A 24,149-nucleotide genomic window follows, 5' to 3' on the forward strand; every position below is an offset into this window, starting at 1 on the left:
CAAATATGACAAAAACGCCTCATTTGATCAATTTAATCCGATTTAATTCAACGCAGTTTAATTTGTATAGCGAGGAATCACAGTGGAAGTCATCTCAGGGCGCTTCACAAAGGGTCAAGACCTTCAGATATTAAATTATAGAAAGAAACAGAACAAATCCAATAATTCCCTTTGGGCAGTAAATAGCTATTTTAATGCACAGTGATTTGATTTACTAGTGATTCAAAGAACTGATAAAAGACAGTTGCTTAAAGTTAATCGCATCTTCATAGGAAAAGGTTGAAATGTTTTCATCTAAAGAAGCAAATTGGCATTCTGTAAATATATATAGTGAAGTGCTAAAATCTGATAAACAGAAATTCAATCACTGAGCAACTGAGGTTGTGTGTCAGAGAATGCCGGTTAAAGCAGCTAAAACAGTAAAGTTTCATGAAAGATTCTGACTGAAAGTGGAGGTTAATTAAAGTGGGACATGCCTTCACCACATAATTCACACCACTTTCTGTGTTATTATTGGATGTAAATCATGAGATGTTTCACTATCCAAAAGACCGGGATACTAGACCGAAAATTGATGATTAACGTCAGCACATCATCTGCTTTTCTTTTCTGTAAATTGGCGTTAAGCAGGCACTGCTGTGTCTGAAGAAGAATGTAGTTATTTCTGTCACCCTACATTAACTCAGTGTGCCTCTACATAATGCATCATTCCCTTTTAACTGCTCTTCAAAGCACTTCTCTCCACTTTCCTGGGGTTTCATCCCTTCTTATCTCTTTCTCTGGTACAAAAACACACTCATGTTCACATTGTGCAAACAACACAATCTGCAGAGCATCGGAGCAGTTGTCCTGATGCACGGCATTAACTGTCTGCTGTGCTGTCACGCTGTTTACAGTCAATTAAAAGCCTAATCAGCTGAGAGGCTCGCCCATCCTGCTCAAGTACGTTTGCTTCATCGATAGCCAGCCTGTGAGGTCCATGTTCCTAATAAACAAACTGTGATATCCTAACAAAGAAGGAGAAATTGCAGCACGTCTGCGATGAAATGTCAGCGATCACTCCACCGTGTTCTGGGTAATTGAACAACAGCAGACCTTTTCATGCGTCCTGGCAGCCAGGGAAGTGTTTTGTGAAACTAATCTTTCTATGTGTGTCTCAGAAGGACAAAAAGAAAAACCTGGGAACAACTGGCCAGATGCCCTTAGACTTCTCCTCCTCTTGTTTCCTCACAGCTGTCACTTTCTCATCTGTTACGCACATCTAGTTCATGTTTACTCATCCATGCTTTCAGCCCGACACACCTCCAACTCAAATGATAGAGGTCATGTCATAAAAAAGGGACTGTGCTGAACCAAAGGAAGTTTAAAATAAAGTTTAAACATTTATTCTAGAGCCAAGTGTCACTTACAATTCTCTGCCTGTAGCCCAGAAACTGCTGCTTGTGAACACCAATTAGAGAAATTTATACTAAAAAATAAGAAAAGGGCAGCATAACTGACAATCAATCTGGACAATCATTTATCTTTAAAAAGTAAGAGCATAAAACTAACGTTTTGTCATCTTCAAACACCTCAAGACTCTGCAGTGGATCAAGTGTTTGTTAAAAATAGGAAAATTCTCAGCAGCCCCAATGAATTGCATCGCTTTTTAAGGATGGAGACATGATTAATTAATCACTAAAATGACCTGATTCTGTTTAAATGTTATACTTGTAATCAGAAAAATGCAGAATTCTTAGTAAGAAACAAAACACATCGTCTCTCTTGCAATCAGAGAAAACAGCTTAGGTTTTCATCATCATCTCGACAGAAGCTTTAAGTTGCAGTCCGTTAAAGCAGAACTCCGCAAGAATTCAAATTCATCACACCTCTCAGTATTTCATCCACATTTCTTCTTTCTCTCTGTCAAACTTTCACTCCCTCACCTGTGTCGGGCTCCTCGCCTCCGCTCCTCGCGTCCAGGTGAGCCAGAGCGCACCGGAGGCTGCTCGTCCTCTGGGTGGAACCAAAAGAACAGAGACAGCTGCCAGAGTCTGATCTGCACGAGCTGCAGATGAGTGGCACCGGGTGACAACAGCCCGCCTCGTGCTACACACACATTCACACACACACATTCACACGCACTCACACTCACATACAGAGAGACTGAGAGAGAGAGAGAGAGAGTGACCGATGCTGCCACCGTGCGGCCTCAATACGCAGCAGCAGTCCAGTAAATTACAGCCGAGGCGCACAGAAAACCAATCATTGTGGCCAAGTGTCACGTAGTTGGCGTGAGTCCTCCTCTTTCAGGCGGTTTGAAGCTCTCACGCTGCAAAACAAATATCACGTCAAACACGAGGAAGCCACGAAGCTCCAACAGTGATCCACAAACATCACAGAATGCGCGTGGCTTCAGTTAACCATGGCGCACACATAAAAAAAACTCCTTTATTCGTATTTTTTGCCCTTTTATAATCTATTACAAATTTAAATGTCCATAAAAAATAAAAATAAAAACGTTCCCCGGAATGAATAGTGGCCAATAATTAGTCTTTCTGCTACCACAGCAACACGATCCAGAGAGCTGTGCGTAATTACGTACGTCTAGCCACAGGTAGCTTCATTAAATACTTATGATTATGAGTCAGCAAAGGAGAACTGGTGACCAAAAGCAGCCTGGAAATTTGCTCTGTGGAACCAGTTTGACACGTTAAATTCTGACACAGCATGTTTGTTGATGAGTGAATCACATTCTCTTCATCCGTTGTGGAAGACAACATTATCGGTTGACTGAATCAAGCCATACTTTTTGAATGACAAAAAACTGACAGAGAGGTTGGATTTCCAGAACAAATATTCAAAAACATCCCAAGAGACCTACACAAACTTGTTGACAAATTGGGGGAAAAAAAACAATTGCAATCCAGTAGAACAGGGGTATTCAACTAAAATTAAAAGAGGTCCAGTCTGAGAAAATGTATTAAAGCAAAGGTCTGGAACATCATCATATCAAACCTGAATTAGTGCCATAGCTATATGTTGATGTAACCTACGAGTTTTATTAGCATCTGTATGTAATCAATAACTATCAAAAACAAATAAATTCAGTACGGTTCCAAAAACATTTTGGCAACATTTCTTTTAATAAATAACTTTTTATATAACTGTAACCCTTAAAATAAAGTGCGGAACATAAAAAAATGACTGAACAACCTGAACCAACTTATAGACATCGTTAACAATGCCCAAATATAATAACACATATAATAACAAAAAGAAAGCAAAACCAAATGACACTATTTCAGTGTTTTAATCGACAGGAAGTGATGCGGTTAAAGGATGACGCTGCTTCCGGCCGATTTAAATCCTTCGCGCCGCAGCATCCGTTACCATGGAGATCTGGCCTCAGTGACACTGAAAATTCTGACTTTCAGCTCAACGTACTTCTCTAACCCCTCAACATCTTTGTGGTCCAGTCCTCAGATTATTAGAAAATAAAGAATAAAGTGTGTTCGGAGAGAACAGGATCAGACTATAGACTGAATAACTGTTATTTATTATACAGTCTATGGATCAGATCTTCCTCCTGTTACTGAGCCATCAGATCCAGCAGAGGTCAGTAACTGAACCTGGAGCTGTTGTCATGTCTGTTTATCCTAGATGTGTTCAGGAACAGCACGGAATTTAGGTGCACACATTTGTGTAACAGTGAGAGCCTTAAAATCAAACATTAAATGCACTATTGACATAAAAATCTGCTTCAGGTCACATAAAATCTAAAAGAAACCAATGTGGAGCTTGTGTAGCTGGTGTGAACTCGCTTTTTAAGACAAAAGGCAAACTACTTCTCTCCATGTGAGCTGTTTATTTTCTAATGTCTACGTCTCAAAGAATCTCGTACCAAGACCTTTTCTGTTTGTCAAGTTTGATATGAAGAGAACATTCTATCCAGCTTCGTGAAATGTGATTGGTTGTAGAACACAAACATGATTCAAATAGTGAAATGTGATTGGTTGGCTGGGGATGAACCGTGGTTTAGACTCGGTTCTCCCATCAGTTGGTGCGCAGATACGTCCGTATCTCTTGGTACACGATCCATCCAATCTCCAAGAACCGCATCCTGTAAAAAAAAAAAAAAAAAACTCTTAGAACCTTCTTCCTGCTCTCTACCTATCAGTCTGTGCCAGGGGTGTCCAACATGAGGCCCGTGGTCCAAAAGTGGTCCTCCAGAGGGTCCAATCCGGCCCTCGAAGTGTAAGAATTACAGAGAAGACATTAACTGCAGATTGCAAATTAGTAAAACTATAAATTTAAAATAACTTCTAGACCGTGACAAGTTGTTTGGATCATAAAGTAAAATACTAGATTGTTCATTGTTCTTTTGTCAATTTGTCTTTTGTGGTTTTGTCTCATGTTGTTTGTCATTTTCATCATTTTGTGTTTCCTTTTTGTCTCACTTATGTTTTTTGTCTTATTTTTTCATAATTTTGTGTTTCACTTTATTAGTTGTTTTCTGTTTCGCTTGTGTCATTTGTCCATTTTTTGTTGCTTTGAGTCTCATTTTTGTAACATTTTGTCTGTTTTTAAACATTGGAGAAATATATTTTCTGATAGATAGATAGATAGATAGATAGATAGATAGATAGATAGATAGATAGATAGATACTTTATTAATCCCGAGTTAAAGTCAAGTATTCAGCAGTTTACCTGTGACTATTTTTTGTGTAATGACCATGAACGAATTTTAAGTCTCCAAATTACAGACAGCTCCTGAACGCATCGCACTCCGGTGAGGTGGGTACTTTGAGTTACCTCAGAGAAACCAGTGACAACAATGAGAGAGCAGTAATCTGACCCACGGCAGCGGCAGCGCCTCTCGGATTAAAAGGGTTATTATCAGGCGATTACAGCAGGAAGTAGCCGGACCCAGGGCTTCGTCTAATTAAAGTCCAGCCTCTGTTTCAGCCTCCTGCCTGAGTCCACCTGAGCGTCTCTCTCCGCGGCCCTGAATGTCTAAACTACCAGGAAATGCAGGTGTGTCGGTGCTCGGGGACAAGTCGCTGGAGTTCTACCGGGATCCGGTGAGCTTCTGCCGGCAAAGGATCGACAAACACCGGAGCAGAGTGTTTGTGAGCCGCCTGCTGAACCGACCGACCGCCTTCATCTGCTCCGTGGAGGCGATGAGAGAGCTGCTGTGCGGTGGGTGGACTCCTGCTTTATTCACTGTCAGGCGGTTTACCCAGCAGAAATACACATCTGGCTCCTAATGAGGCTGGAAAACATCACCTGGTTCATTATACTGATGTGGCAGCCTCACAAAATGCATTATTGGTGGTTCTTCTCTGCTTACATCCATTACATTTCCTTTATGAGTTAGAAAAGCACTCTAGATCCAGTCAGGGCCATTTGATCCATCAGAAAAGGACATTTGTGTTAAATAACTTTTAAATTTCAATGTCTTTCTGTTAATCCATGATGATTTTCCAAATGAAAATGTACATTTGTGAGTTTTAATGTACATTTTTGATGTCAAAGTGGTGAAAATGAGAAGTTGTGTCTAATGTTTTGACCGGTAGTCTACATTTACCATATTCAAGTTTCAGCATCTTTCAGAATTGTTCAGAAACAAGAATAAGGGGGGACAGGGTTTTTTTCACAAGGATTTTGAAGGGAAAATGGAAATTTCTGAGGTAAAATGTACATTCTTTAAATTAGTATACATTTTTGAAATGAAAAAGTAGATTTCTGAAGTGAAAATATAAGTTTGTGAAATGGAAGTATACCATTGTAAAGTGAAAATGTACATTTTTGAAGTGAAAATGTACATTTCTAAATTAAAAATGAACAATTTTAGTATGTAAAAGTATATTTTTAAGTGAAAATGCACCTTTCAAGAGTGAAAATGAAGATTTCTGGCAAAATATCTTCTTTGATCATTCATAGAGAACCTGCAAAATAATTGGTAACCTAAATGTTTGTTCATGTAAATTAATGGGTCTATTAGTTTAGTTTAGTTTCTTTGTCTCCTTTAAATTAGGCCAGTGAGTCAGATTTTTGCTCTCAGATCGAGGATGGAAAAGTCCCCATAGCATGCTTAGAACAATGCAGGCATGATCTTCCACCTTTATTAATATGACATTAGAGGAACGGCTTATAAAAAAAATCATCTGATGCCTTGGTAACATCTGGAAAACATTCTTTGTTTGTTCTTCCTTTGTCGTCGTGGAACATAATCTATGTTTCTGACTCATATATTAACTTTACACGAACATTACTGCAGATGATTTTTGTACATTAGTGAAGTAAATATTTCCATTACTGGCAGAATATCCCATTTTATCTCTTGTAGAAAGCCTGCAGAGTTATTTGTAACTTCAGTCAGATGTTTGTAAATGATTGGGTCTGTTAGTTTCTGGTCATCTCACAGTAACTTTGTCTCCTTTGAATGAGGTCAGGGAGTCAGATTTTGCTCTCAGACGGATGATCAAAAGTAAAATATCTTCTATAGGGAGAAAGAATTCGCCCCAGGATTAGTGTGACCTCTCATGAGGGAGACTCGTGATGGAGGTGGAGGGGAGGAGGGAGGGAGACGATGCTTTATGAGCTTTTATTATTGTGTGCTGCCCTTCAGAGTTACATTAAAATGATGAAATCTAAATAGTCCGAGCTGTATCCAGTGTTTTACTAACGATAATGTCAGCATAAGTTATGATGTTACAAGAAGCAACTGAGGAAATACACAAACTGATGTGGGCTTGTGTTTGATTGTATGTTTGTGTGTGTTTAATTAGGTTATGTGTGTATTTGTGTGTGTAATGAGGTTATGTGTGTGTTTAATGTGTGTGTAATGAGGTTATGTGTGTGTTTGTGTGTGTAATAAGGTAATGTGTGTGTTTAATGTGTGTGTAATGAGGTAATGTGTGTTGTGTTTCAGAGAAGTCCAACCAGTTTCTAAAGGATCCGACTGATCTGATGACAAACGTGTACGGTGACACTGTTGTTACCACTAATGGTAAACACACGCATGCACACGCGCACGCACACGCACACACACAGCTGATTTTTAATGGAATATCTCCATAGGGGTACAGAGGAACATTTCCAGCAACCATCACTCCTGTGTTCTAATGCTACATTGTGTTAGCTAATGGTGTTGAAAGGCTCATTGATGATTAGAAAACCTTTGTGCAGTTATGTTAGCACATGGATAAAAGTGGGAGTTTAATGGAAAACATGGAATTATCTGGATGGCCCCAAACTTTTGAGCGGTAGTGTAGGCCAACTTTAACTAATATAGAGCAACTTTAACTCATTTTAGAGCAACTTCAGCTGACATAGAGCAACTTTAGCTAATATAGACCAATTTTAACTCATTTTAGAATAATTTTAGCTAACATAGAGCAACTTTAGCTAATTTAGAGCAATGTTAGCTAATATAGAGCAAGTTTAGCTCATTTTAGAGCAACTTTAACTACTATAGAGCAACTTTAACTAATATAGAGCAACTTTAATGTAGAGCAACTTTAACTATCATGAGACAACTTTCACTAATATAGAGAAGCTTTCACTAATATAGAGGAACTTTCACTAATAAAGAGCAACTTTAACTAATATAGAGCAATTTCAGCTAATATAAAACAACTTTAATATACAGCAACTTCAGCTAATATAGAGCACCTTTAGATAACATAGGGTAACTTTCGCTAATATAGGACAACTTTAGCTAATGTAGAGCAACTTTATCTCATTTTAGAGCAACTTTAACTAATATTGAGCAACTTTATCTCATTTTAGAGCAACTTTAACTAATATAGAGTTAAATAATTTAGAGCAACTTTGACTAATGTAGAGCAACTTTAGCTAATATAAAGCAACTTTAGCTAACATAGAGCAACTTTAGCTAAGTTAGAGCAACTTTACATTGAGCAACTTTAACTAATTTTAGAGCAATGTCAGCTAACATAGAGCAGTTTTAGCTAATTTAGAGCAATGTTACCTAATATAGAGCAACTTTAACTCATTTTAGAGCAATTTTAGCTAACATAGAGCAACTTTAGCTAATTTAGAGCAATGTTAGCTAATATAGAACAACTTTAACTAATTTAAGAGCAACTTTAACTCTCATTTAGAGCAACCTTAACTAATATAGAGCAACTTTAACTCATTTTAGAGCAACTCTGACTAATGTAGAGCAACTTTAGCCAATATAGAGCAACTTTAACGAATAGAGAGCAACTTTAGCTCATTTTAGAGCAAATTCAATGTAGCATATATATAAATATAGAGTTCAATATGTTCTTGTTGCTGCTAAAGTGAGATCTGTAGAAGTTTTTAATGAGCAACCATAACTGTGTGTGTTCCTGTAGACACTAACTTGTGTTTGTTGTGTTTCAGGTGAAGAAGCTTGCCTCCTCCGTCTGTCCCTCACCAGCCTGTTTACAGGAACACGTTTAGAATCGTCATCTGATTATATCACCAGGTACAGAAACACACTGGAGCAGTTTGTCAGCTTTAAATGAGGAGGATGTGATTAAATTAATAATAATATTTAGTAAATGTCTCCTCATAGTCTGTTCTATGTGTGCTGAAATAATATTTGAAGTTCATAACCGGCCCTGGATCTGTAAATGAAAAACAAGCACGAGTTCTGTTTCAATGTGTCGTAAATCTGACACACATTCAAACACACAAAGTAGCTCAATATCCACCGTCTCTCTGACCTCCACCTCTGATTCATATTTATGAGCAGTTTATTGTCTTTTTCTGCTGGAGCTGTTTATTAAGTCATTATTTCTGAGTTTCCATGATGGCACCAAAAATGGTTGCGAGGACATTTGTTATGCAACATCTCTGCTGCAACAGTTGGTGTGTTTCTATCCGATTCAGGGTTCAAAAGCAAGAACTGAATCCCTGCTCGTTCTATTTTTAGAGAGTACCTTTACTGGGTCACCGCTGCTCACTGGTTTTCATTCTGTGAACATTTGTGTAACACATTTTCTGTAAAAAAATATACAACTTGTAGGTGATATTATCCAAACTTGTCAGATTGGCTCCTGCCATTTGGGAAAACTGCTAAAAATTTCAGAAAGTGTTTGAAATATGAAGCTGAAATTTTACAAATATCTTCATAAATGTCCTTTGTTTCTTGACTGTTGCAATAGTCGGTGTGTTTCCATCTGTTTAAAAGATTTCAAGAGCAAAAACCGAATCCCACTTCCCTACAAATTGACACTAAGTGTGGATTTTAAAGCAGACTAATGTGCTTCTGTGTGTGTTTTGTCTCTACAGTGTCTGTGAGCGCTGTCTGAAGGACCTCTCTGTCAGGTAACCAAACAGAAACTCCCAGCAGACATAGAAGTTACGCTTAGATTAATTTACATTTCTTACAGTTATATTTCTACATATCTTTAGAGAGACATATGAAGCATAATTATTGTTTCACAGGTAGAAAAAGTAAAACAAAAGTAAAGCTTTGGCTAAAGCAGTGACATAAAAAGAAGACTAAAAAGATGTATGTCATTGTGGTAGAAAGTATGCAACAGTTTTTTTTAAAGTAGGAAAGCAAAACCGTGGAAGCCCGTTTCTGCCACTTGGGAAAAAAAGTCTCGTTATCTCATGATTATGACTTATTATCTCATGATTACAACTTATTATCTCATGATCATGTCTTATTATCTCATGATTATGACTTATTATCTCATGATTCTGATTTATTATCTCATGATTATAACTTATCTCATGATTACGACTTATTATCTCATGATTATGACTTATTATCTCATGATTCTGATTTATTATCTCATGATTATAACTTATCTCATGATTACGACTTATCTCATGATTACGACTTATTATCTCATGATTTTGACTTATCTCATGATTACGACTTATCTCTTGATTATGTCTTATTATCTCATGATTATGACTTATGATCTCATGATTATTTATGACTTATGATCTCATGATTACGACTTATTATCTCATGATTATGTCTTATTATCTCATGACTACGACTTATTATCTCATGATTATGACTTATTATCTCATGATTACGACTTATTATCTCATGATTTTGACTTATCTCATGATTACGACTTATCTCTTGATTATGACTTATGATCTCATGATTATGACTTATGATCTCATGATTACGACTTATTATCTCATGATTATGACTTATTATCTCATGATTCTGATTTATTATCTCATGATTATAACTTATCTCATGATTACGACTTATTATCTCATGATTACGACTTATTATCTCATGATTACGACTTATCTCATGATTATGACTTATCTCTTGATTATGTCTTATTATCTCATGAATATGTCATATCTCATGATTATGACTTATTATCTCATAATTATGACTTATCTCATGATTATGACTTATTATCTCATGATTATGTCTTATCTCATGACTACAACTTATTATCTCATGATTATGACTTATCTCATGATTATGACTTATTATCTCATGAATATGTCATATCTCATGATTATGACTTATTATCTCATAATTATGACTTATCTCATGATTATGACTTATGATCTCATGATTATGACTTATGATCTCATGATTACGACTTATGATCTCATGATTACGACTTATTATCTCATGATTACGACTTATCATCTCATGATTATGACTTATTATCTCATGATTATGTCTTATCTCATGATTATGACTTATTATCTCATGATTATGTCTTATTATCTCATGATTACGACTTATCTCATGATTATGACTTATTATCTCATGATTATGACTTATTATCTCATGATTATGTCTGATATCATGATTATGACTTATTATCTCATGATTATGACTTATGATCTCATGATTATGACTTATGATCTCATGATTACGACTTATCTCATGATTGTCTTATTATCTCATGACTATGACTTATGATCTCATGATTGACTTATTATCTCATGATTACGACTTATTAGCTCATGACTACGACTTATTATCTCATGATTATGTCTTATGATCTCATAATTACGACTTATTATCTCATGATTACGACTTATTGTCTCATGATTATGACTTATGATCTCATAATCAGATAGTAAGTCATAATTATGAATGACTCCACATAGGTTTTATTTTTCTGATGTATATTGTAACTTTATAAATAATGTTTGTTCCTTTCTCCTTATGTGGCTTCTTGATGTATTTTCATTTCATTCTAGGATTCAGAAGGAGTCGTATATTTTAAAGTCGCCATGTTTAAGTTTAACCCTAACTAAGGTGTGATTTCTGTTTCTCTGTGTAGAGGCCAGCCAGAGTGTGGATACTCCGTCTTTAAGCGTCTGGGGACGGAGCTGGTGTTGGGCCTTTTTCTGAACGTACGAGCTGAGGAGCAGCCGGAACTTTTTGAGGAAATCTCACAGCTCTGCACTACGCACTGGCATGGTAGCAAGATTTACTACTCATTAATTAAGAAATAAAATAAAATACAGTCTAGTAACGCTGTGGGACGACAGGGCTGCTGTCTCTGCAATGTCAGTTTCATAACTGGTTAACAGAAATTTGCTTGTATGATAAAACATGACTCCAGAAGTCTGTCTTTCTCTTGTGGACTTCAGTAAGTTGTGTGCAGTACAGTATTGCCCAATCTCGTGCTTCCTGTTTCCTTTCATTTTAAACAGCCTGTATTTCTTTGTGGTTTTCAGTCTTTGTGTGTCTGTCTGGGCGCCTGCAGGTCTCATCTCTGCTCCCATAAACCTGAAGGCTCCTCTGTGGTCCTCGGGCTTTTCTACGGCTCTGGACGCCAGAGACAAACTGATGGACATCATCAAAGACAAACTGCAGAATGACAAACAGGGGTGAGACTCATCAAGTGTTAACCACAGACTCACAGTTTGCAACACAGAGGCAGATGGAACCTCCCTCCTGCTTATCTACTTTCCCTCTGAGCCTTCCTCTTTAATGGTTTTCTTGTCTTTTTTGCACCAAAACAAATATTTTGGCTTCTTTAACTACCAACTTCATAAGTCTCTCTCCATTTGTTTGTGTCATCAATCAGAGACTAGTGGAGGTTTCTCACTCTTTCTGCTGTTCGTCATCAGTAATCTGTCACACATAACTTCCTGATCTCGGTGTGAATCTCTCCTCTGTCTTTAGTTTTGTCGGCCACCTCGGTTCTCTGCCGCTGCCCGACTCCAGAGCTGCTGCCCAACATCTGCTGCTCTTCATCTCCGCTCTCATCCCCAAAGCTCTGGCGTCGCTGCTCACCTCCTTCACCCTGGCACTCAGCGGAAACGAAAAGGTACACGAGAGAAAGAAAAAGCAAAGCAGTGAGATGTCCACAGGTGAGGTGGAACATTCAGTTGTTCCTGGAGGTTTGCATAGGAGAGAAAAGGATGGCTGGCCTTTGAGTTTAACAGAGTCAAGTACAGTACGGAGTTAGACTTCTGCTTTTTGAATTCTTAGAACGACACTCGTGGGTTCATTTTGTCATGCAGCATAAAGTCCTGAAAAAGTGCAACCGTATCTAAAAGGAGAGAGACACCAGGAATGTGTTTTGTGAAGTGCAAGAAAGTTTTTAAAAAATGCTTTCAGAAACTTATAAACAATGAATAAATATGTACAACACTTTCCAAAAACCCACAGGTGTAGAGGAAGAAACAGTGGCTCTGGATACTGTAGATATTTTACAGTTTTATTTTCACAACGTCTACAAACCACGTGATCTTTACACTGCTTGGTTAATCAATTCTAGAAAGATATTTCACCATGCTGAGTGTATCATTAATCTACTTGCTGCCACTTGCTCCTCTTTCTCCTGCTTTTGAACCACAGCACATTTCCTCTGTTGATCCACTCTGTCTGACTAATTCATTTCTTAATACTCGTCTCCTGTCTGGTCTGTGGAAACGCTGCCTGCAGCTCAGCCAAAAAGCCTGATCACTGAAAGTCAGTCATGGTTTTCTTCTTCTTTAAGTCATCATGATGAAATATCCTGAGCTGGTTCATTGTCTGGATGACGCCACGTCACACATGAGTCATTCAAGAACTGTTGGGAAATTAAAATTCCAATGATTCTGTGTGGTTTAATGGTTGACACAATGATGCAGTCATCCAGTAGGATGCCTTGAACATGCAGAATGAAAAGACACAAGTCTCTGTAACCCGTGATGACAGCATGGGCTCATTCATTCTTCAACATGCTGTTTGAGCCTTTGATTTTGTTGTAGTACCCTAAATTCCCCCATACTCTACTTCTATATGTTTGGCTGAACAATGCAGTAAAACCTTAACCATTAAATATTGTGCACATTTTGCAAAATTGTGACAAAAGTTAAAATATTCAATCATAAATTATATGATAGCACTGTGGCCTTGCAGCTAGAAGATCCCCGGTTCGTGTCCCGTCCTTCCTGGGATCTTTCTGCATGGAGCCTCCATGTTCTCTCTGTGCATGTGTGGGTTTTCTCCGGGTCATCTCCTCATTAGACCAAAAAAATCTTCTTCTAAATGACTTCAGAATCTCCCACATGCTTTCTGGTACACTGTAGTTTTATAGACAGAGGCTTTCTCTTTGCCACTTTCCCATAAAGAAATGACTGTTAAAGATCCTCGACAGCAGTTGTCTTTCCCGTCTCAACCACTGAAACCTTCCATATTTCCTTGAACGTACGCCGGATTCGCCGGATTTGCCTTCATATCATGAGTACTGATTCACAGAAACACTCCAACCATTCGAGACACACTCACTGCATTCATCTGGTGTCCATTTCACTATTTGTGTGTCTTCCAGAACCACCTGGCTGCACCTTTGTTGAGTTTAAGTCACTTTAAAGAGTTTATATACTTAAGCAATGAATTATTCTACTTTTTGTTAATGAATTTTAGTTATTTGACATCACTTTGTACAAACAAACAAACAAACAAACTGTTACTCGAGTTACATACCAGGATGGACGCAACAGTGTAGTTTTCAACAATTATTTCATTAAGAGAAGTGGGTGTCCCCGCTTACTTCATCATTTTGTCTCTGAAGCTCATCAAACCCGATTAATTTTACAGCACCACACATGGCGGACCAACCCGGGCGACACCCTGCGGTGTCCTATGCCACAAAACAAACAAACAAACAAAAAATAATTACATTGACCATGATTCATTGTGGGCTGTGCACAGTGCTAACTGTTAGCACTGTTAGCCACAGTGCTAACAGTTGTTAGCACTGTGGCCTTGCAGCTATAAGATCTTCGGTTCACGTCCCAGCTTTCCCTGGATCTTTCTGCATGTTCTCCCTGTGCATCTGTGGGTTTTCTCCTGGTTCTCTGGTTTCCTCCCACAGTCCAGAAACATGCTGAGGTTAATTGGTGATTCTAAACTGTCTGTAGGTGTGAATGTGAGTGTGATTGTTTCTATGTGTATCCCTGTGATTGACTCTAAGTCAGCTGTGACCCTGATGAAGATTAAGCGGTTAAAGATAACAAATGGATGGTTCTGATAAGTTGCACCATTTTGGCAGCTTTTTTAAAATCTATGGATAACGCTGCATACTATCCTCATACCATGGATGATGATGATGATAATGTAACTTTACATGTAAAATTAAGGCTATTATCAGTTTTATTTCTTATTTTTGAAGCCTCTGCTATAACTATAGACTTTCTCCACAACTTGTCTTGCCTAACTTTTATCATTTTGAATTAAATTCTGTCTCCAGGAGGAGACCCGTCGGCGAGCAAAAGAAGACCCAGACTTCCTGCACAGAGTTCTGCTGGAGGTTCAGAGGCTTTGGCCGCCTTTCATTGGAGGACGCAGATTAGCTGATCAGGTAGTTTGATGTTCCAAAGTCTCCTGCTGCTTGTCGAACATCTTTAGAACATCGGTGACGTCTGTGAAGGGAAGTTCTGATTCAAGTTGTGAAATCTTTTCTATCATGTTAAATTTTTGTGCGACCAAGATTCCAAAAACCTGTTTATTCTGCAAAAAGAAAAAGCCTCTTAGATCAGACTAATAAAGTTATTTGTAGAACACTTTTACAAACTGAGTTCTTACTGGATAGGCAGCAAAAATGTGTTCAAACACCAAGAAAAAAACTAACGAGTCAAACTAAATATAATCATCCAAAAAACTGAATCAGGCGAAGGAAGATCAATTTCTAAAATACGAATAAATCTGGAATATTAGAACCATTTGGAGAAGCCAAAAGCCATTAAAACCATGCAGGTCTGGAGGTTTTTCTTGAGAATATCACTGCAGGAAGAACATTGTATCGAAACATACGGGCAAAACTTCCAAAGCTTTGGAGCTGCTGATGCAAAGGATAAACTGTAAGTTTAGCAACTTTTTATCTCATTTTTTTATTATCATTATTACAACGAAATGAAGCGAAAAAAATAAATAAAATAAAAAACGTTAGCACCGTGTTGTTGGCCTTATATACTGACCTTCAGCCCACTGACATCTGTTAACCAACAATTCAGACTTTAACAAGGTTGTTAAATGGGATATTTTAAGAATCTTAACTAAAGGTTGAACTGTTTCCATCCAGACCACGTTTCCAAACATGGAAATTACAAAATGCTTTTTGTTTTTTGTGCATTTTAAAGGACATGTAAAGATTGTAGGGACCGTAATAGTTTCTTTGTGTTGCTCTCCTGCCCTCTAGATGGCGACAGATTCCTCCAAATGAAACGGTCAGATCCTCTGTTCTGTTTTCACTGAGAGTTACAGAGAGCAGCAGGAACACCTAATAAACTAGATTATATTATCCCTGTGATAAAAACCAAACTATCGGAGGCGCTGATCGTCATTTCACAGCATTGAAGAGGAATTTTGCGGCTCAGAAAGGAGTCCTGCTAAGTTGTCGACTCGTAAATTTTGAACATTTAAGCAGCAAATGTTTATTTTCTCTGGCCAACATGTCCTGTTGACGTGAGCTTTATTAAAGTCAATCATCTGCAGGGCTGTTTGTAATATATTCAGTGATATATTTAGGCTCGCTGGTGGAATTTCCTCTCTGTACTTCATACGTAAGCATCTCACATCCAGTCGACCCGCTGCTTATGCTACAATATAGATTTTCGTTCATTTAAACGATTCCATTCTGACCTGACATCAGCACCGTCGGCCAATAGAATCCCACGTTCGCTCAGAGTCCCGTCTCCGGATTGGTCCTTCTGCTCGCTCTTGACTCCGCCTCCTCCGCCTCACTGCCATCTTTGATCACTGTGACCTCATCAAACGGGGCTTATGCAACAGCCCAATCAGAGGCATTGATCCCTGCGGTTGGGATCGATCAGCTCCCGTTTCCCATCCAACCCTCCGGAAGGAAGGAAGGAAGCGAGTGGAGGTCATCTCTGCTGCTGGTGGAAAGTTTTCTCACTTTTATGAAACACATGAGGATGGTCTAGAAAGGATTTTATATTTATAGCTTTACTAATTTACAATCTGTAGTTAATGTCTTACACTTTGAGGGCCTGATTGGACCCTCTGGAGGACCACTTTTGGCCCATGGGCTGCAAGTTTGACACCCCTGGTTTAGAGGTAGCTCACTGTTAATCGGTGACATATTACCTCTACTAATCAGTAGAAAAGCAACAGAAGCTGATGAGATGTTTACGTGTTCGAGAGAGTCAGATTAGTATTCACAACCAGGTGGAAAAAGTGGAATCTCCATCAGGTGGAACTAAGATATGCAGCAGCTTTAGAGCGAAAGTGAGGAAGAAGGGAGAGAGACGGGATGAAGTCAGCGAGGGCATCTCTCAGCGAGACAAAGGAAGAGATTTGTAAAAAGATTTTCCACTCCGCCGGTGAGAGGCTCGGAGAAAAATGACAGGAGAGAGTGGAGGGAAAAGAAGCAGTGATCATGTTCTCTGGCGGTCCATTAGTGCAGCTACTAATGGATGCAGTGAAAAGGTGAATTAAAAGGGCAACAATCAGAATAGCGGTCTCTTTTTTTTTTGCCCCAAGGAGGCTCTTTCAGTGGTGGAAAAACATGTTTCAGGAAATTTTGTTGAACATGGAGGGTTTTTCATTTTGCTTCAGAGGGTTTTTATCAGCATGTTCCTGTTATTTCAGAGTCTCTTCTGTCTTCACAGTGCAACAATTTATGAACCAGCTTTTAATCCCTGAACCTCCTCATGAGCAGTTTTTCTGAATACTCAGGTGTTGCTCAACATATCGTTCATCCGGGAAATGAATGGCGTTGGTGACTCTTGTCTGGATCAACCCTTATGAAACTCTCAGCGCTAGTTTCAACACAGATTTCAGTTTTGACCTCATTATTTTGCAATATTTCGTAAGATTTGCATCCTCAGTGGTCGCTAAATGGACGCTTTAAGGCCCTGAAGAACATGGTAGTCTTTAAATCAGGGCTGTCAAACTCATTCTAGTTCCACATTCAGCCCAGTTTGATCTCCAGTGACCAGTAAAATCAGAACATAATAACCTATAAATAACCACAACTTCTAATGTTTCCTTTTAGTGCAAAAAAGTTCATTCTGAAAATGTTCATATTTAAGGAATTATCTTTTTACAAAACATCATGAACAACCTGACATTTCTTGAGAAAAATCCAGTTTCATCAACATTCATCCTCAGTTCATCATTTCCACATTACAACTTCCAGATCACAGAGTGTCTACAAAGGAACACAACATTTAGTCACCTGGAACTGAATGATGTAGGATTAAAATGACAAAAGTCAGACAAAATACAACAAAAACAAGTCCATAAATTACAAAAATGAGCCACAAAATGGCAAAAATGAGACAAATGACACTAAATAAAACAAAAAAGAGACAGAAATTAGGCAAAAAGTATCAAAAAAGTGAGCAAAAATAGACACAAATTACACAAAAATTGGCAAAAGCGAGAAATAAAATGACAACAAATAGACCACCAATACAAATGACACAAAAACACACAAAATGATGTAAACGACACACAAAACGAATGAAGCCAAACACAAAAATAAGACAAAAAACACAAGCAAGGCTAAAGAGAGAAAAAAAACGCAAAAATATGAGACAAACAACAAAAGTCTGACAAAAAAAGACAAAAAACAACAACAACAAGACAAACATTTCCAAAAATGAGGCACAAAATGGCAGAAATGAGACAAACGGCACAAAACAAAACAAAAAAGACAAAAATTAGACAAAAAAGTTACAAAGCGACAAAAAATGGACACAAACGAGTCAAAACGTGACAAAAATGTAAGAACATGACAAAAAATAGACAAAAAACAAGCGAGACAAAAAGGAAACACAAAATGACAAAAACGAGAAACGACAACAACATGAGACAAACGACCAACAAGACAAAAAAACAACAAAAACAAGACAAAATATGACAAAAATGAGATGCGAAATGACAAATGAGCAGTCTAGTATTTTACTTCATGATCAAAACAACTTGTCATGGTCTAGAAATGATTCTAAATTTCTAGTTTTACTAATTTACAATCTGCAGTTAATGTCTTCTCTGTAATTTTTACACTTTGAGGGCCGGATTGGACCCTCTGGAGGACCGCTTTTGGACCACGGGCCTCATGTTGGACACCCCTGCTATGAAACATTTTGAAAAGCAATGAAAAAAAGGAGTTACTGATTAAACTGATGAATATCAACACAAAGATTACACTCAGCCCACACTTTCCTGTCCTTCAGCCAGAAATATTCAGTAGAACAAGAAGAACTGAAGTCATTGGATGTGATGTGACGTATTTGTGTTTGTGCAGGACTCCACCCTCGCTGGGTTTCTCGTCCCTAAGGATTATGGTGTGGTCTACATCAGCCACGCCGTCCATCGAGACCCGGAGGTGTTTGAGCAGCCGGACAGCTTCCAGCCGGAGAGATGGAGCGGAAGGTGAGGAGCTCAGATGTTTCTGTTTATTAGACGTCTTTACGGGAACGGACTGAAGAGCAACAAAAACAGGAAGCAAAGCATGAAAAGACTGAAAAAGTCGGGTGTCCCCCCCCCCCCACACGGATGCTGTGAACATGAACGGCTGTTTTTTACTCCGCTAAGGAATGTAGCAGAGTTATGTGACGATCAACGTCTGTCTGTCTGTCTGTCTGTCTGTCTGTCTCTCTGTCTGTATGTCTCTCTGTCTGTCTGTCTGTCTGTCTGTCTGTCTGTCTGTCTGTCTGTCTCTCTGTCTGTATGTCTCTCTGTCTGTCTGTCTGTCTGTCTGTCTCTCTGTCTGTCTGTCTGTCTCTCTGTCTGTCTGTCTGTCTGTCTGTCTCTCTGTCTGTCTGTCTGTCTGTCTCTCTGTCTGTCTGTCTGTCTCTCTGTCTGTATGTCTCTCTGTCTGTCTGTCTGTCTGTCTGTCTCTCTGTCTGTCTGTCTGTCTGTCTGTCTGTCTGTCTCTCTGTCTGTCTGTCTGTCTGTCTGTCTCTCTGTCTGTCTCTCTGTCTGTCTGTCTGTCTGTCTCTCTGTCTGTCTGTCTGTCTGTCTGTCTGTCTGTCTGTATGTCTGTCTGTTATCAACATTACTCAAAAACAGACTAAGCTTTTAATGAAATTTTCAGGGAAGGTCAGAAATGACACAAGGACCAAGTGATTAGATTTTGGCAGAGATGCAGCTTATAGTATGGATCCATGGATTGGTTTAATATTTCTGCATCATCGCCAGATAACGGCACGGCGTCACTGTAACCATGACAACCAGTGAACACTACGTGATCACATGATTGTGATTCTGCTACAAATCCACCACTGAGGACCACAAATGTTTATAAAACTGTCACTGTGAAATATTCCTACTTTTTTAAAGTTTTTTTTTATAGTTTGAAGACATTTTAAAGTCATTTTGGACCCATTTTAAGTAATTTTTTGAACTCTTCTGAACCATCTTTGACGATTAACTCATTTTGGATGGATTTTGAACAGATTTTTTTTAGCAAATTCTGTACAAATTTGTGTCATTTCTAGTCATTTTGCACATATTTCAGGTCTTTCTTGACACATTTTAACAACATTTAGAGAACACGTTTGTTTTCCGAGTCATTTGGACGTGTTTTTGTTGTTTTTAGTCATTTTTGGAAGCAGTGCATCTAACGGCATGGTGGTGACGTTTGCCAAGCAGAATCTCAAAATCGTTGGTGTCAAAACCTTTGACTGATCGAGACTTTATTGGAATGATGAGATGAAAGTTTCCCAGACGAACACAGACTTGGTTTTTGCCCCAGTATTTGTGCTTGCTGACCTTTGAGAGATCGGCCAAACAGTTCAGAACTGAGGAAACTGTCGCGGCGTCGCTGATGTTGCAGCAGCCCGGAGACTCTCTGTTCGTTCATCGAGTCACAACAACTCAGAGACTTTGCAGAAAACTCGACTCATCAGCGGTAACTTCAGGCTTTTCTGTCACTTCTTTAGAAAAAGCAGTTTCTTTTGTCTGGAGCTGCCATTTTAAACAGGTAATCAGCAATCACAGAACACTTTTTGTGCCCACAGAAGCAGAAAATACACCGGAATGAAACTCAAGAAGCAAATGACGAGAAAGCGGTCAAACTTTTTCTTAAAACAAGAAAACTTTTGCCATTTTCCTTCAAGTAGAAACAGACAAATTAGCTCCATGAAGATTTCTGAAGATTGTATTTTCCAGTAAGTCCTTTAATTCTGTTAATTTAAAGGGATGTTCTCGTTTTGCCGCCTCCGTAAACTGACCCCTTGACATTTCCATGACCAGCGGCTGATCCGTGAAGGTTGTCTTCTGCCAGCGAACAAGAAACATGCATCTCTGTTCACACTTCTTACCTGCCAGTCCGCTGAGGCTAGCTGTGGTATCACACACCGACACACACCGACACACACCGACACACACCGACACCCTGGCCATTAGGAGGAGGAAGCTTTCAGCACATTAGGTGTCGAGGAAATGCGTCACGAAAATCCATTTCCATAAAAACCCGAAATAAAAGAAGCAGGAAAGTGCAGCGTTTACTTCCATGTGCATTATGGGGCGTAGAGCTGGATGACTTTACAAATGGAAGGAAAGAAGGCTGAGGACAAGATAACCAGAGAACATGAAAAGAAATAAGAGACAGATTATTACTCTGCCAAGGAACGCAGCGGAATTCTATGACGATTGACGTCGTCCGTCCATCTGTCTGTCTGTTAGCAGCATTACTCGAAAACAGACTAACAGATTTTAAAGAAATTTTCAGTGAAGGTCCGAAATTATACAAGGACCAAGTGAATAGATTTTGGCAGTGATGCAGCTTATAGTCTGGATCCGCGGATTTGTTAAAGATTTCTGTCTTATTGTGAGATAACGGCACAACGTCACTGTAACCATGACAACTCATCCGTAACGTCCAGTTTCCTCTGAAAAATTATCCAAATCTAGGCTTAGAATTATAATATTTCATCAGAGTCATTTAATTCTGTACATCTCATTTAAAAGGTTGCAAAATTTAAGCATTTGCACCAATCAGATTCTGTAAAACAAAAACAAAAAATGCTGCACTACTCGGAGAAACCCGAAAAGAGATTAGTGACTTACCTGTAGCTAAAACACAGGTGAGCAAAATGTAAGGACGTTAGTAACTTGGAAATACGTTGAATCCAGGTTTATTTTTTATGTAACATAAAAATGCACTTCATAAGGACACAAGTAATTGTCTTAAATAAAACTAAATTGTACCAAAACGTAGATAATATTTAACAGGACAGGAAGTTACACAAGTGGAAACCGTGAACAGCTGAAGGATAAATCACAGTAGTGTGGATGAAGCTTTCTAAAGCGACTGAAAGACAAGAAATTTAGTGATAAAATATTTAGGAAGAGTTGGTGCAATCTAATGAATCTGTTCTCTGCTGAAACTTGGAGGGATTAATGGATGATAGACGGATAGACGGACACTTTATTAATCCTGAGGAAAATTTAAGATTCAAGAAATTCACGTTTTACTAACGAACACTCGTTTAAACATAACTTCTGCTTTTGCTTGTAATCCATGAATGATGTGATTAAACCAGCCGTCTGTACCGCGGCGTTCTTTATGATATATTCATGCTGACACATACATACGCCCACATCTTTACTATAGCAACCGATGCAGGCGGACGAACAGCGCCTGAGTGCACGGAACTGACCGCATCGCTTTTCCATATTCAGCTCAGAAAGATGGACGTAAACATGAAGGATGGGGGAGAAAAACGATGCATCCTATGAGCACGGACAAACAAAGGCGCTCCGTGTGCTGCTTGCTCTGTTAAACCGCAGCCTGGTCTTCCTCCTTCACCCTCCCAGTCGACCGTCTCCTCTCCATTCACCTCCTCCATTCACCTGTTTCTCCTCATTCATGCTCATTCAGACAGGCAGGCGGAGGGGGAGCTCAAGCTGTGAATGTATGTCGGCAGCCGCTGCCATGGCAACCGGTCACCTGTCACCGTCTTTACCAATAGGGATTCCCTCCGTGTGTGTGTGTGTGTGTGTGTGTGTGTGTGTGTGTGTGTGTGTGTGTGTGTGTGTGTGTGTGTGTGTGTGTGTGTGTGTTCAGGCTGTTTTTCTCTCCCCCTCTGGAGTGGGATGGGACACAGAAAAATGAGTCACAGACGATCCTTTTCTGTTTTGTTTTTTTTGGTGCGTTTCAAAACAAAAAGTGGGTGATTTCTCTAGAATTAAATCTCTCTTATTGGATGCGACAGTTTTAATAAGTGAAGATAAAAGAAGCGCACTGACTGACGCATGAGCAGACTTTCCGCAAACAGTGATTGATGATTATGAGGAATATCCGATTACTGCGTACCGCTTGGTGACAAAGTCATTTTTCAAGCCGGAGAAATTATTCATTTTTGGAGTCAGACTCTCGGCACTTCAGTGTGTTTTGTCAGAATGTGAGGGTTTGTCTTGTTGTGATTTCAATTTTTTGTCGAGAGAGAGCATCTACAGCGCGATCTAGAGGTCCGACTTTGTTCCGATGTTTTAAGAAATATCTCAAATATCTGTTCAACCGTGGATCTTTCACAGTTTTCTTATGCAAAACAGGATATTAAATTAGCAAATAAGGCCGTTTTTAACGCACCAAAGTGTGTGTAAAGGCAGCAGAGACTCAGCTGAGAAAAGGAATCTATGAATGAACAGACAGGCAGCTGCTGCCATGGTAACTGGCCACCGCACACCTGTTTTTACCAATGGGGATTCCCCCTTTCCTGTGTGTGTGTTTGTGTGTGTGTGTGCATCATGCATGATGAGTTAAGGAATGAGTCAGAGGAGATTTTCCTTCAGATAGTATGATGTAAGCGCATTCGTTAGAATTACATAAAAAATGTGATGTGTGGGTGCGGAAAAGTTCAACCCTTATAAAGGTTCTTGAATGAAGGTTTAAGGATTCTGTTATTTTCAAGAACTGATCTTACAGCCAGAGATGATGATGCTTTTGTCTTTGCCATGCAGTTAGTCTAAAATTCCTGCCAAAAACGCTCAAAAATTAGCCACACTTTGCACTAAATTACATGTTTTTTCAGGAGCATGAGGCCAGACGCTGCAGTCAAAGACAATAACCAGGAGGGGAAGTTTAAAAGATTGGATTCAACATTAAAAAAAATAACTTTGTGCAAAAAAAAATTCAATGTCAAATGCATCTTAAAAGAACATTTCCTATTTCAGTGACAGAAGTTTTGCACAAATATTGACCAAACAGTCAAAAATAAACACTGTTTAACCCTTTAAAACCCACTGATGCAGAAATACAAGTTTTACTTTTTAAAAAATGTATTTTTTTTTGGCTCAGTCTGCTATATTTGGGTGTTATTTATATTTTTTCATTTTGTGTTTTGCTAATTTCTTTCTATATTTGAGTTTATATACACTCAACAAAAATATAAACGCAACACTTTTGTTTTTGCTCCCATTTTTTATGAGATGAACTCAAAGATCTAAAACTTTTTCCACATACACAATATCACCATTTCTCTCAAACATTGTTCACAAATCTGTCTAAATCTGTGATAGTGAGCACTTCTCCTTTGCTGAGATAATCCATCCCACCTCACAGGTGTGTCATATCAAGATGCTGATTAGACACCATGATTAGTGCACAGGTGTGCCTTAGACTGCCCACAATAAAAGGACACTCTGAAAGGTGCAGTTTTATTTGTGTGTGTGTGTGTGCGTGTGTGGGTGGGGGGTCCTCTCCTCTTCAATAGCTGTGTGAAGTTGCTGGATATTGCTGGGAACTGGT

The 24,149-nt window shown here is 38.8% G+C and overlaps 3 protein-coding genes across 4 annotated transcripts in view; 2 read left to right on the forward strand and 1 right to left on the reverse strand.

Annotated features, from left to right (window-relative positions):
- Nucleotides 1-2,149, reverse strand: part of si:dkey-247m21.3 (5-hydroxytryptamine receptor 4) — a 63,387-nt gene extending 61,238 nt beyond the window's left edge. Inside the window, exon 1 of one of the 2 annotated variants that reach the window (XR_007937405.1) lies at nucleotides 1,926-2,149. The gene's annotated coding sequence lies outside the window, so the exon portion shown is untranslated. The remainder of the gene's footprint in view (nucleotides 1-1,925) is intronic. The other variant, XM_051938106.1, reaches the window with a different exon arrangement.
- LOC127530767 (cytochrome c oxidase subunit 3-like) overlaps nucleotides 1-24,149 on the forward strand; it is a 199,887-nt gene that overhangs the window by 125,942 nt on the left and 49,796 nt on the right. The window lies entirely within an intron of this gene.
- Nucleotides 4,743-24,149, forward strand: part of LOC110957172 (putative cytochrome P450 120) — a 37,214-nt gene continuing 17,807 nt past the window's right edge. The window contains exons 1-9 of the mRNA XM_022203059.2: nucleotides 4,743-5,181; nucleotides 6,917-6,994; nucleotides 8,377-8,461; nucleotides 9,271-9,306; nucleotides 11,268-11,407; nucleotides 11,697-11,820; nucleotides 12,119-12,263; nucleotides 14,676-14,786; nucleotides 18,699-18,826. Of these exons, the coding sequence (XP_022058751.1) occupies nucleotides 4,992-5,181; nucleotides 6,917-6,994; nucleotides 8,377-8,461; nucleotides 9,271-9,306; nucleotides 11,268-11,407; nucleotides 11,697-11,820; nucleotides 12,119-12,263; nucleotides 14,676-14,786; nucleotides 18,699-18,826 (1,037 nt within the window). The 5' untranslated portion in view covers nucleotides 4,743-4,991. The remainder of the gene's footprint in view (nucleotides 5,182-6,916; nucleotides 6,995-8,376; nucleotides 8,462-9,270; nucleotides 9,307-11,267; nucleotides 11,408-11,696; nucleotides 11,821-12,118; nucleotides 12,264-14,675; nucleotides 14,787-18,698; nucleotides 18,827-24,149) is intronic.

The sequence above is a fragment of the Acanthochromis polyacanthus genome, chromosome 18 (assembly GCF_021347895.1).
Source record: "Acanthochromis polyacanthus isolate Apoly-LR-REF ecotype Palm Island chromosome 18, KAUST_Apoly_ChrSc, whole genome shotgun sequence".
In the NCBI taxonomy this organism is placed as follows: domain Eukaryota; kingdom Metazoa; phylum Chordata; class Actinopteri; family Pomacentridae; genus Acanthochromis; species Acanthochromis polyacanthus.